We start from the raw sequence: 14,849 nt of genomic DNA, 5'->3' as shown, positions 1-14,849 counted from the left end.
CCAGATCACTGCAAATAAAAAAAATNTAGTTTGTAAAAACTCTATTAAGCAAAAAACACATAGAATAAAGATTTATTAGTTTAGTAAAAAAGAAAAAAACTTAGAATTTAATGTAATCTCAGAAAATGAGTACTTACGACTTTCTCTTCAATAAGTCCATGTTTAAAAAAGTACATGTATGGAACATCATCTTCCCACTTCATGAGTGCGAGCATGCCATCTGGATGCATGGATTCACCTGTGCATTCATTTAATTATAATCAATCTAATTAGTAAATTTAATAAGATATAATCAAAGCACCTCAAAAAATGATTTAGCGTCGATATAATTAAGAACAACTAACCAGAAAATAGCTGGTATTCTTTGTAGTCAGCAAGGACCTCCTTAATGAAGTTCTGTGCATTGGATGTGAACACTTCAACCTGGTCTGGCAACTCCTTCTCTAACCTCTCTTTCACTCTGAAAAAATTTTGTATTCCATGTTATCTTTTTTTGAAAATATTATAATGCTGAGAAGAAGTTTTGATTATGTAGAATTGTTTCATTTTGAAGACAAGAGAAAATTTAAGATAAATCAACTAAATTTTATATAAAAATGTACGACAAAATAGCGAAATTCACTCGTCAATGTTAAACGAGAGACCTGTCTTTAATCGTAAAATTATGTTTCAAGACTTTGGCCCTAGAAATCATTCAGAGAGGACAACTAGGAATTTTGAGTCTTGAGTTTCACAGAATAAAATGACACAAAATACAAACATTAAATCAACGAGTAAAATGCAAAGGTCATTCAAACTTACTGTTTCATGTATGCTTTGATGTGCGGTAAGTAGTCCTTCTTGGCTAATGTGTATTCGACAAGTCGTCCATTGAGGACAATATCGACACCCTGTTTCGAGGCTGCATCAGCTCCTTCATCTTGAACCTCAGCTGATTTGTTGCCACCAATGGCTGAATCATCAATATCGAATACATCTGTTCTCATCTAAGTGTTTCATTCAAGCAAATAGTTTTAATTTAATAAATTTAAAACTGGAAATCCCATATTATTCTAGGACATCTTCAAAGATAGCATTGACAGCTACCATGTGGTAGATTGTTCACGTGACTTAAAAAGGAGAATAGCTATGAGGCGGCATAACTGAGCAACGGAATTGGAAAAGAATTAATAAACAGAAAACATTCTGATAAATATTTCTAACATACTTTCCACATGCATGACATATGTATTTGAATTTATAACTAATATAACTGTACTAAAGTTTTTTCAAGCAATAATTGAGTACTAAAATCTGACCGTTCCCTTGAGCTTGTACACAATATTGTTAATCAGCTTCATTGGTACACTGTCAGAAAAGAGTTCATCACCTATTTTAAATAGATCACATTATGAATGATAAATAAATTGAATAAATACTAAACTAAATAGATATATAAAATTACTAGCTATGAGTTTAAGCAAAATTTTAAATAAAATTTTGCTATCCGTGTCACAATGACTCAAAATCAAAAAGAAAAGTCACTAATTTAAAACTGGTCATTCAACGACTTTGTGGTTATGTTGGGGGCTATTCATTTCAATTGGGGACTGATTTTTTAAAAACGTGCACATATCATCGATAAATGAATGAAGAACGATTTCTGAAACTAACCAGTGAAAGCGTCCTTGTAGATAATCATGATCGCAGAGGATTGACTCGGACAGTCCCGAACAAAAGGCTCAAAATAAACAATAAGGCCGGAAAAGGAAAAAATCACAAAGCAACGAAAAGACAATCTAAGTTTGCATTCAGGGATGTAACAGTATTTAATAAAAGTATCATTTCTATTAATTTGGCATAAGCAAAATACGATGTAACTACTTACATATTATGATTATAGCAATATAATAATATTATTTGTTATATATACACAAAATTATATACAAAACAAGACAAAACAGTACAAAATTTTATACGTAGGCAGAAAATGTTATTAAAATTTTATCGATCAAAAATTTATTTGACACATACATCAACATTATATATTAACATCATGTTAATAACATGATAGAACAGAAAAGCATGCATAAAATAATAAAAATTTGTTTTGAACTAAAGAAACTTGAAAATTATTTACAATCAACCGTTAGAAAAATCGAAAAATTAAATTGGAAGTAAACCAATGCCGAACATGCTTTGATTTTCATCTATAAGTGCATATATATTAATACAGACGTGAAACCGAGATAAGAACTAGTACATAGTTAGAAATTGTGGGAAGCGCTTGCATTTAATTAAAAGGCGTAAATAATTAAAACGGTTGTAAAAAAAAAGTCACGTGACACGTCATCGTTAGCTATATAAAGAAACGCCAAAAGACACACGAGGGGGGAAAGATGAACGAGGACAGGCACAGAAGAGAGAGGAGAACAGGTAAGAAGAAGACGGAACAACAGTTGACGTAGAAGTCGTAAATGTGATTTACGTAGTTATTTGGATTAGTTTATTGTTTCTATTACCTACTGCTGGTATTAAATAAACGTTCAACTTAGTTTGCGCTTAAAGTAGTTGTGTTCATCTATCGGAAATCTTAAACTTACGGATAAACGAACTCTTGACTATCGTTGAAAGCTACAACACGGTGTTGGAGATATAGCGAGTTTTGAAGCTATAACATCGGTGTTGGTAGTTACGAGGTCGAAGAGGTTACAACGCTGGTGTTAGAAGTGGGATCTTCAGGAGATTACCCACTGGTGACAGAAGTAAGATTTTGATAGCTGGAAACTCACTGCAGTAAAGAATAACAGGGCTAGGAGAACACAATATAATTATTCCGACAAGAAAAGCTTAATTATTGACGATTGGTTTTATTCCGTGATTTACCTGTCGATTTTTTGTTATTTTGCTGTATTCAAATGATTTTATCAATTGAATAAACAGCTGATTGATCACAGCAATACACACAAGTGATTGCCAGCACTGTTTTCTTTCTGATAAAGTTCGTCTGAAATCAGTCAAGAAACCACGTAGAGACAAATAACTATACCCTACAAGTTATATATATATATATATATATATATATATATATATATATATATATATATATATATATATATATATATATATATATATATATATATATATATATATATATATATATATATATATATATATATATATATATATATATATATATATATATACAATATTCTATAAATTCTACCGAATGGTTGGCGTTAATATGTTTGTAGTTCGTTTTTTCAATTTTTCCCACTAAAGTTTTTTGGTGAAAGTTTAGTTTATTAAAATTCAAAATAAACTTATTTTCCGAATTCATGCAACAAATAAGGCCATATTTCGATTCCAAATAAATCATCATCAGTGCTTTCTGCTGTTTATATAGGGAAATATTGACTTTGTCAAAATGAACTTAAATGGAGATTGACTTTGTCAAAATGAACTTAGATGGAAATTAGGTGTCAGGTTTCTTTATTGGCTGGTCATCTTCTTTGGTCTTCTTTTCTTCATCGATAGCATCATATTCTTCTTTGTCACTATTTACAATGCTAGTTTTTATTACTTCTTTGTTTTCGTTGTTGGTTAAGCGCCGGGTTGGAAGTGAGGTTTTCATTTTTTGTTGTATATTTATTTTTGGTTTATTGATGTCAATAAGGACTGCTTCTGTAATATTTTGAATTTTAATAAACTAAACGTTCACCAAAATACTTTAGTGAGAAAAATTGAAAAAGGAACTATAAACATATTAACGCCAGACTTTTGGTAGAATTTATAGAATATTGTAAAAATTATGGTCTATTACCAACATATATATATATATATATATGTATATATATATACATATATATATATGTATATATAATTCCACAAATAATATTTGCATGCTAAAAATCTTTGAAACTACTTTTTTTAATTAAAAAAATTGAAAATGAAAATTTGCCTATTTTTTATTGACTCGTCTTGTTCAAGGCTGCCAATAATTTTTTTCAAGAGTTTATTCAAGTGAAATTTACTTGACTTTTGTATTTCTGAATACATTTTGGGTTAGAAATGAAAAAAAAAACGAGTGTGGTAATGTCCAACATGAAACACATTAGACTTACGATCATAGCAAAGCATCAGTTTGTTTAATGCTAATTTTCAGATAAAATGTACCTAATGTTGATAAATACAGAATAAATAAATTTTCAAATCGCTTTGTTTTATAAATTTTTTAGTTCCAAAATTCGAGTTCAAATACAAACGAATTCGTGCGGGCATAAAAAATTATATACACCGACTACGTAGATAAGAACACTTCAGATTTGAAAAACTTGAAATTAACTTGGAGATTTTTACGTCAATTGCCGTAGATCAAACGAAATTACTAAATAATTTACTACTCATATGCAATTTAAAATGGTCTGACTTTGGAATTAATAAATAGAATTAAAAATCTTCATCGAGATATATTGAGTGGGCTTATGGGCTTATAAAAATATTTTATTATGATTATACAGTAACGTAGCAAAATGTTTTGTAGACTACGAACGGTAGGCGCATAACTGGGTGAAAGCAGGCCCTTACTGCCCTGAGCCCCTACAAAAGAAAGGCTCTCGCAATAGAGATGACAAATGATCTTGATTTTGACTGGACTGCAACTTTTACGTACAGAAGTTATTTTGATTGTTATAAATATTATGTACATAATATTTATTCATTATATATATATATATATATATGAAAGCTCTGATTACAAGTTTCCACAAACTATCAATTTTTGATATTGTTGGATTTGCACGACGTTTTCTCGTGAATCGATTTCAGAAGTGAACATCTTGGAGGTTGGTTAGAAACACTTTTCTGTAATTTGGGGTGATGAGTTATAAGACTAAAATAACGGTGAAAATGGGAAACTTATTAGGAGTCTCCACTCCTTAACTCCGCCAAAGACGGTTCCAAGCCATGCTAAAAAAGTAGGAGGTTTTTAGCTGCGAACTACGTAAACCAGCAAAGAAATCAATGGACGACGACAAAATAAAAGAAGAGAAACTCTTTATTCACATCGGGACATTCACCTCTCTAAATCTGATTCTCTGATCCAACCCATATCTGATCCAAAATCTCAAAGTAATTCATAAACTTTATATTCTAGCATTTTTAATAATATTTTTAGCAGAATATTTGTTGTATTGATTGCAACTGTGAAGTTTTCTTATTATTAAATAATTCTCAAAATCTTCGAAGGCTGGCAGTGTTAATGGTATGTTTGTCCTTCAAGTGTTCTTCCAAATAATTTCAAGGGTCATTCTTATATATTCATTAGTTTCAATTACTATTATTTGAAGAGCAAAGTTGAAAAAAAAATGCTCATTTAAAATGAATAATTGAATAAATTTTTAAAGATTACAATGTCATTTATTAGAGATAAAACATAGAAAAAGAATTAACATGAATATTTGAATAGCTATTATTATATCAATTTTTATGCTTTTATATAACTATAACTGAAAAACATTGACAAATACATTTCTGTAAATTGTTGCCAAATTAAAAATATTTTGATAAAAACTGCTTGAAGTCTTTCCTTTAATTTGAAATTATGAGCTCAAAAATTCAAATTTAATCAAAGAATATAAGCATGTTAGATCCTCTTAGTATAGATTGTTATTTTCAAACGATACAAGAAGGCGTTGACAATATAATATTCGATCTCAATTTTACGGCTTTTATTATCAGTATCTTCACATGAGAGTTCATAAATAAATAATTTCCTCATCTGCCCAAACCATAAATTAGAGTATAATAAACGCCCCAAGGTCTTCGACATTCAGACGGAGTGCTCTAATCTTGCATAATTCACCAAATGGATGCATTAACAAATGATCTAAGGCAAGAATGTTGAACTCAATAAAAATAGCAAATTCAAATTCCTTTTATTTAACAAAACCAAACAGATTTGTCCTGAAAGCCAAAAAGATTATATAAACGAACGAGTGGTGGATCTAGGCAACTTTGACAAAGGAGGGGCCAAAAAATTTGTAAATGTTTAAATTTTTACGGAGGGGAACCAAGATTTGTGGTAGTGTGACCGTTTTTTTTGGCGTATCACGTTCAGTTTAGTTTTTGGTCGATTTTACACACAGAACGGTCCTATTTTGACAAATATTTAAAAAAATTCTCAAATGCCCCGAACCCCTTAAATCCGCCAATGGCCAACGACAAGAAGATATTAGGAAAAGTGAACAATTGTGAATTGCATCGACCCTAAGCTGTCGTTAATGTCATTAAAAAATAAATTGATTGTTAAAACAACCGAATCCAATTATTAAATTACGCACCATACATATGTTGTGTATTTACGATTAATCAGAATTGCGTTATTGCGATGATTCATTCGATGTGAAATAACATATTCATTGAGACATTGTGGATAACACAAAATTTGAAGATGTTAAGTATACTGCTTAATTGGTTTCCTGTTACGACGAAGTTAAATGTTGAGACGAGTGTTTATTTCTATTAGCATAGTGTTACTGTATATTACAATCAGTATCTGTGTGCGTGTTTGTGTGTGCGTGTTTGTGTGTGTGTGTATGTGTGTGTGTGCGTGTGCATGCGTGTGTGTGTGTGTGTGTGTGCGTGTCGCTGCGTGTTTTCCCAAATTTTTCGTAAAGTTCTTTTGTATTCGAATTATTTTTATTAGTTCATCTTTTTTTTAAATTAAGTTTATAGCTCCATAAAAATCTATTCTCAAGTGATTTAGTTTTTAAAATAATAATTGGTGAAATATTTACAAACATCATTGTAAGATATGGGATTTATTTTTTAATAATTTTTAAAAATCACTTCAAACGTAGTTTTTAGATTCCGAAAAAAAATAAAATTAAGAAAGTGGAAATCTTTGAAGTTCAATAAAAATATTTTTTTGACTTCTTCTCCGTGATTCTCGTCATGTGACAGGAATAATAATAAAAATAATAATGAAAATTATAATAATAATAAAAATACTCTCAAGTGCCTAAAACTTTCGTTATAAAAGGATGCAATCGTACAAGTATCGTCATATCATTATTTCTGCGAAGTTCCACAATCACATAGTTAAAGTTTTTCTTATTGCGGGCTCAGAAGTAACTAAAGAGCAAAGATGCTCAAGTAAGTCCTGGTTTTCTTAATCTTTTACATCGTTTGGCTTAAGATGTGGTTAGTGGTGTTAGTCTGTTTTTATCAAATGCGCCAAAAATTTTTCATAAGCATTTTATAAACCTTTTATAAAACGATATATTTAACCTTTTTCACTAGTTTGCTTTTATATCTAACTAAAAAATGTTTTGGCATCCAGAAAATTTCTTCAGTAATATTTTAAAATGAAAAAAACATACAATAACAATTAAACTCTTGAAATGCTGACTAAAATAGCTAAAGCATATTTACACCATAGAAAGTGTGTAATAGACCTTTAACCTTTTTTAAACATTTAGATAAACATTTTTCAACTGCATTTCGCAAGATATTTTTTAATTACTTTTTTTTTAAATTTATGAGTGCTAACCATGGACATATATAACATTATATATTATACCCATGGTGCTAAAATTATTTTTGTTAATTCAAGATTTATAACATATTCAAAATAAATAATTCCATAACAGGGTCAGTGTGTTTGCTTTGATAATGTTCCATTTACACGTTCTTAAAGCTCTTCCAAATCTGTATCCACATGGATTACAAGCACAAGATGCCGCCCTGGCTAAACAAGACGATGCTTTTACGACAATTAACATCAATTTTGAATTTCCGTTTTTTGGGAAAACCTTCTCTCAGATTCACATAAGCACAAATGGAATTATTTTTTTCGGACAAGGTAGCACTCAATACGTGCCAACTCCTTTTCCAATTAACGGTACACTATCGGTTGCAGCATACTGGGTTGACAGTGATCCAAGAATGGGTGGTGATATTTATTACAGAGAAGAATTTGATCCTGCTATATTGAATCAAATAAATAGATTTATAAAAAGTAAATTTGTTCAGTTTAATACGTTCACGAGCTCATGGTCACTTATTGTAACGTTTAGCAACGTCTCTAGATATGATTGTCAAGGAAGTGCCGAATATCCATGTCAAAACGTAGTCAACCATCAAACCATCCTAACTAGCAACGGCATACATTCGTTTGTAATCTTCCTTTACGACAGACTGGAATATTCAAATGCTCAGATTGGATTCAATGCCGGTGATGGAAAAAGATTTTACCAGGTTGATTACTCTAATACGGTTAATATATCAAAATACGCTTTAGAAAATAGTAATGTTGGTTCTCCAGGAGAATGGCTGTTTTCAATAAGTGATGAAATTGCCTCTGCATGCAATTCATTGGGAATGCTGGAAATTTATCCTATGAAAGTGCTTTATTACGGACAGCAAGATTTGTTCATAAGTGGACCTTGTTTCGAAAAGAGCATTAATGAAGTTGATGTTAAATTTGGAAATGAAGAAAAAATTAAATGCCAAAAAGAAGAAAACAAGCTTAAATGTTTAACTCCGTATTTTGATTCTAATATTCGAATTCCTGTTTTAGTAGAATATAAACATGTAGAATACAAAAGTTTCGTTCTCTCATATGATTCTGCTGATCCCCTCGTGCAAAGTGCCACGTATATTACGTTGAACAAAACAGATGACAATTTTGCTTATTTAAAATGGGACCAAAAGATATTCAGTGAAAAATTGATAACCTTAAGAGGATTGAAACAAGTGATTAAACGCAATGCAAATGGCAATATAATTTTCGAAAATTTTAAAGTACTTGAAAAAATTAACAATAATGGAAACTATAAGCTAACAATGACCAACGTTGAGTTCAACGTTGTATCAGTTCGATATTTATTGAATGTTGAAAGGCTTGTTTTTGAAATCGTAAAAGAATTTTTGACATCAATATCAAACGATGAAAACTTGTGCAGCAAGTGGCATAAGAAAGAAAAATATACGGCAGAAATAAATCAAATAAAAGAAAGGGAATCAAGACAAAATCCTTGTCAGCCAACTGTTCCAGGTAACTTTCCTGACCAACTTTCGGGAGGCTTCAAAAAAGATAGTTCATGTAATCCATCTTTTTTTGGACTTATTGGTTGCAAACTATTTCACAAGGGTGCTAAAGCATGCTACAGAAGTACCAACAACCCAAACAACATAGCTGTCCAGTGCTGCTACAATAGTAACAATATGTTAATTGTTGGACCGCCAGGTGGAGGAACGTTGGATTTATATGACCCCGAAAAATCAAAATGGGAACATTTCAAAGTTGATGTCTTACCATACTTTCAATGTTGCATCTTTTCTGATCAGTGTGACAAATACTATGAAAAACGACCTTCCGTTGACTCCAGACACTACGTTCCACCACGTCCTGTGCCGGCTCGAGGTGATCCACATTTCACTACGATGGATGGAACTTCTTACGAGTTCAATCCGGTTGGAGAATTCGTTTACTTGCAAGTACCAAACACCACGGTACAAGCGAGAATTAAGCAGTACGTAGACAGGAACAATGTACCCAAGCCGGCAAGCTACTTTGCCGCGTTCGCCATAAAAATTTACGACGACCTGATTTTACAAGTTGAATTTACAACTACGAATAAATTACAATTGAAAATTGATGGTGTGATTTGGGAAGAAGAATCGTTATCTTTACCGGAAGTTAGTGCAGTAATCAACACCACCCTCATCAGCCTGCACACAATAACTGGACTCAGTTTTCAGTTTTACAACTTGAACAACATGATTCATGTTATAACAGCCTTACAACCCAGTCTTAAAGGACAAGTCTCTGGCTTGATTGGAAATTGGGATGATGATCCGTCGAATGATTTCATGCTGCCCAATGGGACGTGGATTCCAAAAACATCCTCACCAGAAGACATTCATTTCAAATTTGGCATGTCGTGGGCAACAACTAACGAAACAAGCATTTTCAGCTATCCTGATGGTTTGAAATGGAGTGATTACCAACATTCAAGCTTTGCTCCATTCTTCGGTCAACCAACAAACTCCTACCCTCAGTGTGGCAACAACTCTCAATGCATATTTGACGCGTTCGTTACAGGAGATGTGAATGTCGGATTGACTAATGTTGTCATTCAACAGGCAAGTGACAGGCAAGTAGCGGAGTATCAACAAATGAAAAAAACATGTATCTCAACCATAAACATTCTTCATGCTACTGTCAATATTCAGAACAATAGCGATTTCACTCGTGTCAATTACTCAATTGCGTGCAATACTGGGTACGTTTTGAATGGATCATCTTTAATAAATTGTATCGATGGGGATCAGAAAGATAATTTTGGAAGCTGTTCAGATGTATTAGCTGCAACAACTATTGAAAATTCTACCTTACAAATTACTACAGGTACAACGCGAAAATCCAGAGCTTCTCTATTGAATTCACTTCCTTTTAAATTGCTGGCTGTCGTTTTACTGACTGTTTTCATATTTATTAAATGATGTTTGTTTGATTAGCTTTTTGCTTCTTCAAAAACTTTGTTTTTGAGATAAAACAACGTTAATAAAATTTTTAAAACTTAATTTTTGCTTTTACGTTTTTTTTTTGCTTTTCATATGATTGCATTAAGCATTAATTTATACGATTGTGGTCAAATAGTTTGATTGTCACCGCAAGAATTTATATAAAAAATGACGTTTCAAACTGCCACGGACTGACCTTCAGAATTGAAATTTGTAGATGGTAATACGTACTCAAAGTAAAGACAACGAAGGATATGAAGGAAAAAACATTACTGCCATATAATATATTTTTCTCAAATAGAAACAAACCATTTTTATAAAAATTTACGGAAACGTTACAAAAGTTTTGCAAATCTTGCATAATTTGTTATTTTTTCAAATTTTAATAATTTTAAAACAGTTTTATGATAACATCTTAGCATTAAAAAAAGCATCTACGGTTAATGATTAAATTTGGGTGTGTACAAAGATATGAATGAATGAAATGTTAACAGCAGAAGATGTGGTGACGGAAATTGTTTTATCATGTTAAGTTTTTTAAATTTGGGTTTAAATTTTGGGTTCAATGTTAGCCACGTTACAAAATAAAAGTAACGTCACGTTTCTATTACAGTTATTCTTGCAAATGTTTCATGAATGAATGTATATGTCAATATATTATCAAGGCCTATAATTTTGATGTATTGCAAAAAAAAAATTTAACTTTTAGTAAATACAGCAAATAAAATACGTCAAATTTTCAAAGCATTACAAATCAATAAACGGACGTTAACGTTGAATGTAATAAACCAAATACGGTTCTAAATGACCAAGTGTTTAAAATTATTTAATTATTAAATTATTATTAAATTATTAACAGCTAACTTAACTTTTTAAAATAAACTATTGAAATATTATAAATTTCATTTTTAAGATAAGAAAACATCAAAAATTTCCATTTTTGTGTTAACTGTATATCTACAAGAACAACGGTGGATGATAGCTTTTGTACATTAATTTTTTCAACTTTGTTCTACCTAAGATTTTTGCAAGTGTCATCTGGCATCTATCCAGTCATTTTTGAATTTTGCCGAATTTTGAAGAAATTATAATTCGTTTTTTTTATTGTAACATAAAATGGTTTTTTGAAAACAAACTGAATGAATTGAATAATCTCAAAATTATGCATGGGTTTGTTGGTTTCAAGTTTCCTAACATATCAACTACTTTTACATTATGTTAATATTTGAAGGAAGAAAATTGCTTATGTAATTGTAGTTTTTTACCTCTTGCTATATCGCTGGCTAAGTGTTTTATTATTTTACATAGTTTGTGGTTTCAATACATACTTGGTGTAACGACTCCCGCTTTGTTATGTCTAATCTTTTTTTGTTTCATATCACTTTGTGGACTGAAAGGTTTACATTAAAATATGTAGACACACACTTTCAATTGTAATTTTTGTATACACTCTTAATTTAATTAAAATACAGTATCCATCAATCATTGTTGTTTTATTTGTTTATTAATAAAATAGAACAAAATTTGAAGAGCAACACACAAATTTTTGAATAGTTAATAGAAGTAGACAATGTATAATAATATTTAAGTGGGTGTTAGGATATTAGGGTCACAAGTTCATTGAATTGGAATTTGGTGAAGAGAAGTTATGATGAATTTGAAATACATCACAGAAACTTTTTTTGTTTGTTATTCAAATGATTTGAGCTGCAAAAGAATTTTAAATTGATGGATGCGAATGAATAATTTATGACCGACTTTAAAATTGACAACCTATCATGGCTTATATATTATAACATCATTCAGGTGATAGTTCTATAGATAGTTAGATGAATAATTATAGTTAATAAAAATAATATAATAAATAAATTTAATTAATTAATTTATTTATTTAATAATACAAATGATTTGTATTTTTTGCGATAAATCTCTCTATTTCTAAATTTCTTTTCTTGTATCAAACTCGAATAAAAAATTTTGAATTAGATTTTTTTATTTAGTTTTTATTTAATAAAATTTCAACTCAAAGTCAATTTTTTCAATGTTAAAACAATAACAAATATATCTTTAAATGATTATTTATACCAGAAAGGTGAAACAATTAGCAATAAACTTTAAAAAAAAGACATTGTTTAATCAGCACTAAACGTTCAATCTGCTAATAATTAAAAATGCGTATCAGATCAAAGAAGCAGATAACATTCAATAGAAACGAAAAATTGTATGAAAAATGTTAATGATGATCAGATGGGTGGAGTATTGGTGGTTAAATAACAAAGATTTTTATAATTATTTCCAATGTAAATAATGTAACTTCGGCTTCCTATCTTTCATTTTCATTTTCAAAGTTTTATTCATAATCAACAACATATCAAATAAGTGAATAAAAGTTATGAAGTTGAATATGCGGAGACCGAATAAGACTGTTTGTCTTGTGGTGGCCACCGCAGGTAGATACATGAATAGTTAATGAAATAAAATAAGGAAAATAACTGAAGCAGAAAGATAATTGAAGATAAATAAGTAAATGTTCGTGCCATACATATATAGACATATAACTATGTAAATGTTCGCTCAGTACATATATAAACACATAAATGTTTAACCATTCATAAAGACCATTCATCCGTATCTAACGTATTCTTAATATAATATAAGGTGGTGGAATCGAGATCCAGTGTCAATAAAAAAGCACGGAATTTTGACTTGAAATGTTGTAGGTTTATGATGGCTCTTAGATGGGAAGGTACAAGTTCTGTCCAAATTTTAGGACCTGTTATTTTTATGCTTGTCTGGATTAATTTGAGGCGAGTTTTGTAGATATAGAAGAGAGGGGTGTGTCTAGTGGTTGTAGATTGAACGGAGTTACTTAATGTGTAGAAGTTGATAAAGTGAAGTGAGAAAAGATTGCTGATAAATTTAAAAACGAATAAAGCAGAGTAGTAAAGACAGATGAAGTTAAGTGGTAAAATTTTTTTTGCTAGGAAGAAGGGTTTAGTATGAGAATCGGGTTTGAGGTTAAAAATTAAACGTTTTGATCTTTTTTGGGAAAGTATTAGGTTATTCAGGTGGCTTTTTGGACTATTTCCCCATAGTATGATGCAGTAGGTTAGATAAGGGTAGATGAATGTGTAATAAAGCGTGCGAAGAGCAGAAAGAGAGAGTTTATATTTGATTTTGTAGAAGATGCCTGTGAGTTTGTTGATTTTGTCTGAGGTAGTTTGTAGGTGAGAATTCCATGAAAGATTTTCTGTGATGGTGATTCCAAGAAATTTGGTAGACAGGGTGCGGCTTATAGGAACACCATTAACTAATAGGTTTAGGTTAGGAGCTTGGTTGGTGAGTATTTTTGGGCCAAAAATAATGTATGCACATTTCGAATAATTTATGATTAGTTTGTTATTGGATAACCAGTTAGAGTATTTTTGGAGTTCAAGATTGATATGTTCAGAGCAATCTGGTAGGTTGTTGGAAGTAAAAAGAAGGTTGGTGTCGTCTGCGAACAGTACGCATTTGGTTGAGGGCGAAACGTTGCAGAGGTCATTTATGTAGATAGAAAATAGAAGGGGTCCTAGTATGGATCCTTGTGGCACCCCGTGATGAATAAGAGCGTGCTTTGAATTGATGTTGTCCATGGAAACATATTGTGTCCGTGATGAAAGATAGCTTCTCATCCAGTTGTGAGCTGTGCCTCTTACTCCGTAATGATGTAGTTTGGATAGGAGTATTTTGTGATCGATGACATCGAAGGCTTTGGATAAGTCCAGAAAAATGCCAATAGAAAGATTTTTGTTATTCATTTCATTTAGTATATGCTGAGTGAAGTCAAGAATAGCAAGCTCAGTTGAGTGGTTGGGTCTGAATCCGTATTGGTTATTGCAGATTGTATTGTTGGAGCAGAAGAAATTAGAGAGTCTTTTAAAGAAAAGTTTTTCAAGAATTTTTGACAGCGGGGAAAGAATGGAGATGGGTCTGTAGTTGTTAATGTCATCTTTGTTTCCTTTCTTGAATACTGGTATGATTTTGGCTATTTTAAATGAGTCAGGAAAGATTCCAGTGCTTAGTAATAAGTTGAAGATATGATTAAGTGGTGATATGATAGAGAAAATTATGCTTTTGATAAGGAACATGTTGAGTCCATCGTCTGCATAGCTCTTTTTGTTTTTCAAGATATTAACAGTAGTTAATATTTTTTGTTCAGTAACAGGATATAGACAAATGGAATGGGGTGTGGATGGGCTCATAAAATCTGTAGGACTACCATAGCTGGGAGGTTGGTTTGAGAGTAGTTGACTAGCGATGTTTGCAAAGTGGGTGTTGAGAAGGTCACAAATTTCTTG

At 31.0% G+C, this 14,849-nt stretch overlaps 2 protein-coding genes across 2 annotated transcripts; one reads left to right on the top strand and one right to left on the bottom strand.

Moving 5' to 3' along the window:
• Positions 1–107: 107 nt before the first annotated feature.
• HELRODRAFT_168939 (hypothetical protein) lies at positions 108–1,681 on the bottom strand (the record flags this gene model as incomplete). The annotated part of the gene is made up of 5 exons (XM_009014781.1): positions 108–238; positions 345–460; positions 802–986; positions 1,299–1,369; positions 1,654–1,681. 5 exons carry the CDS (start codon positions 1,679–1,681, stop codon positions 108–110), a joined length of 531 nt encoding a protein of 176 aa, XP_009013029.1.
• A 5,972-nt stretch (positions 1,682–7,653) lies between these two features.
• HELRODRAFT_74144 (hypothetical protein) lies at positions 7,654–8,307 on the top strand (the record flags this gene model as incomplete). Its single annotated transcript, XM_009014780.1, has 1 exon — positions 7,654–8,307. A coding segment is annotated over one exon (654 nt), but the record flags the coding sequence as incomplete, so codon positions are not given.
• Between the last annotated feature and the right edge of the window lie 6,542 nt (positions 8,308–14,849).

The sequence above is a fragment of the Helobdella robusta genome (assembly GCF_000326865.2).
Source record: "Helobdella robusta unplaced genomic scaffold HELROscaffold_14, whole genome shotgun sequence".
NCBI lineage: Eukaryota > Metazoa > Annelida > Clitellata > Rhynchobdellida > Glossiphoniidae > Helobdella > Helobdella robusta.
Note: the sequence above shows the minus strand (reverse complement) of the source record. Positions and strands in the feature narration are given on the sequence as shown.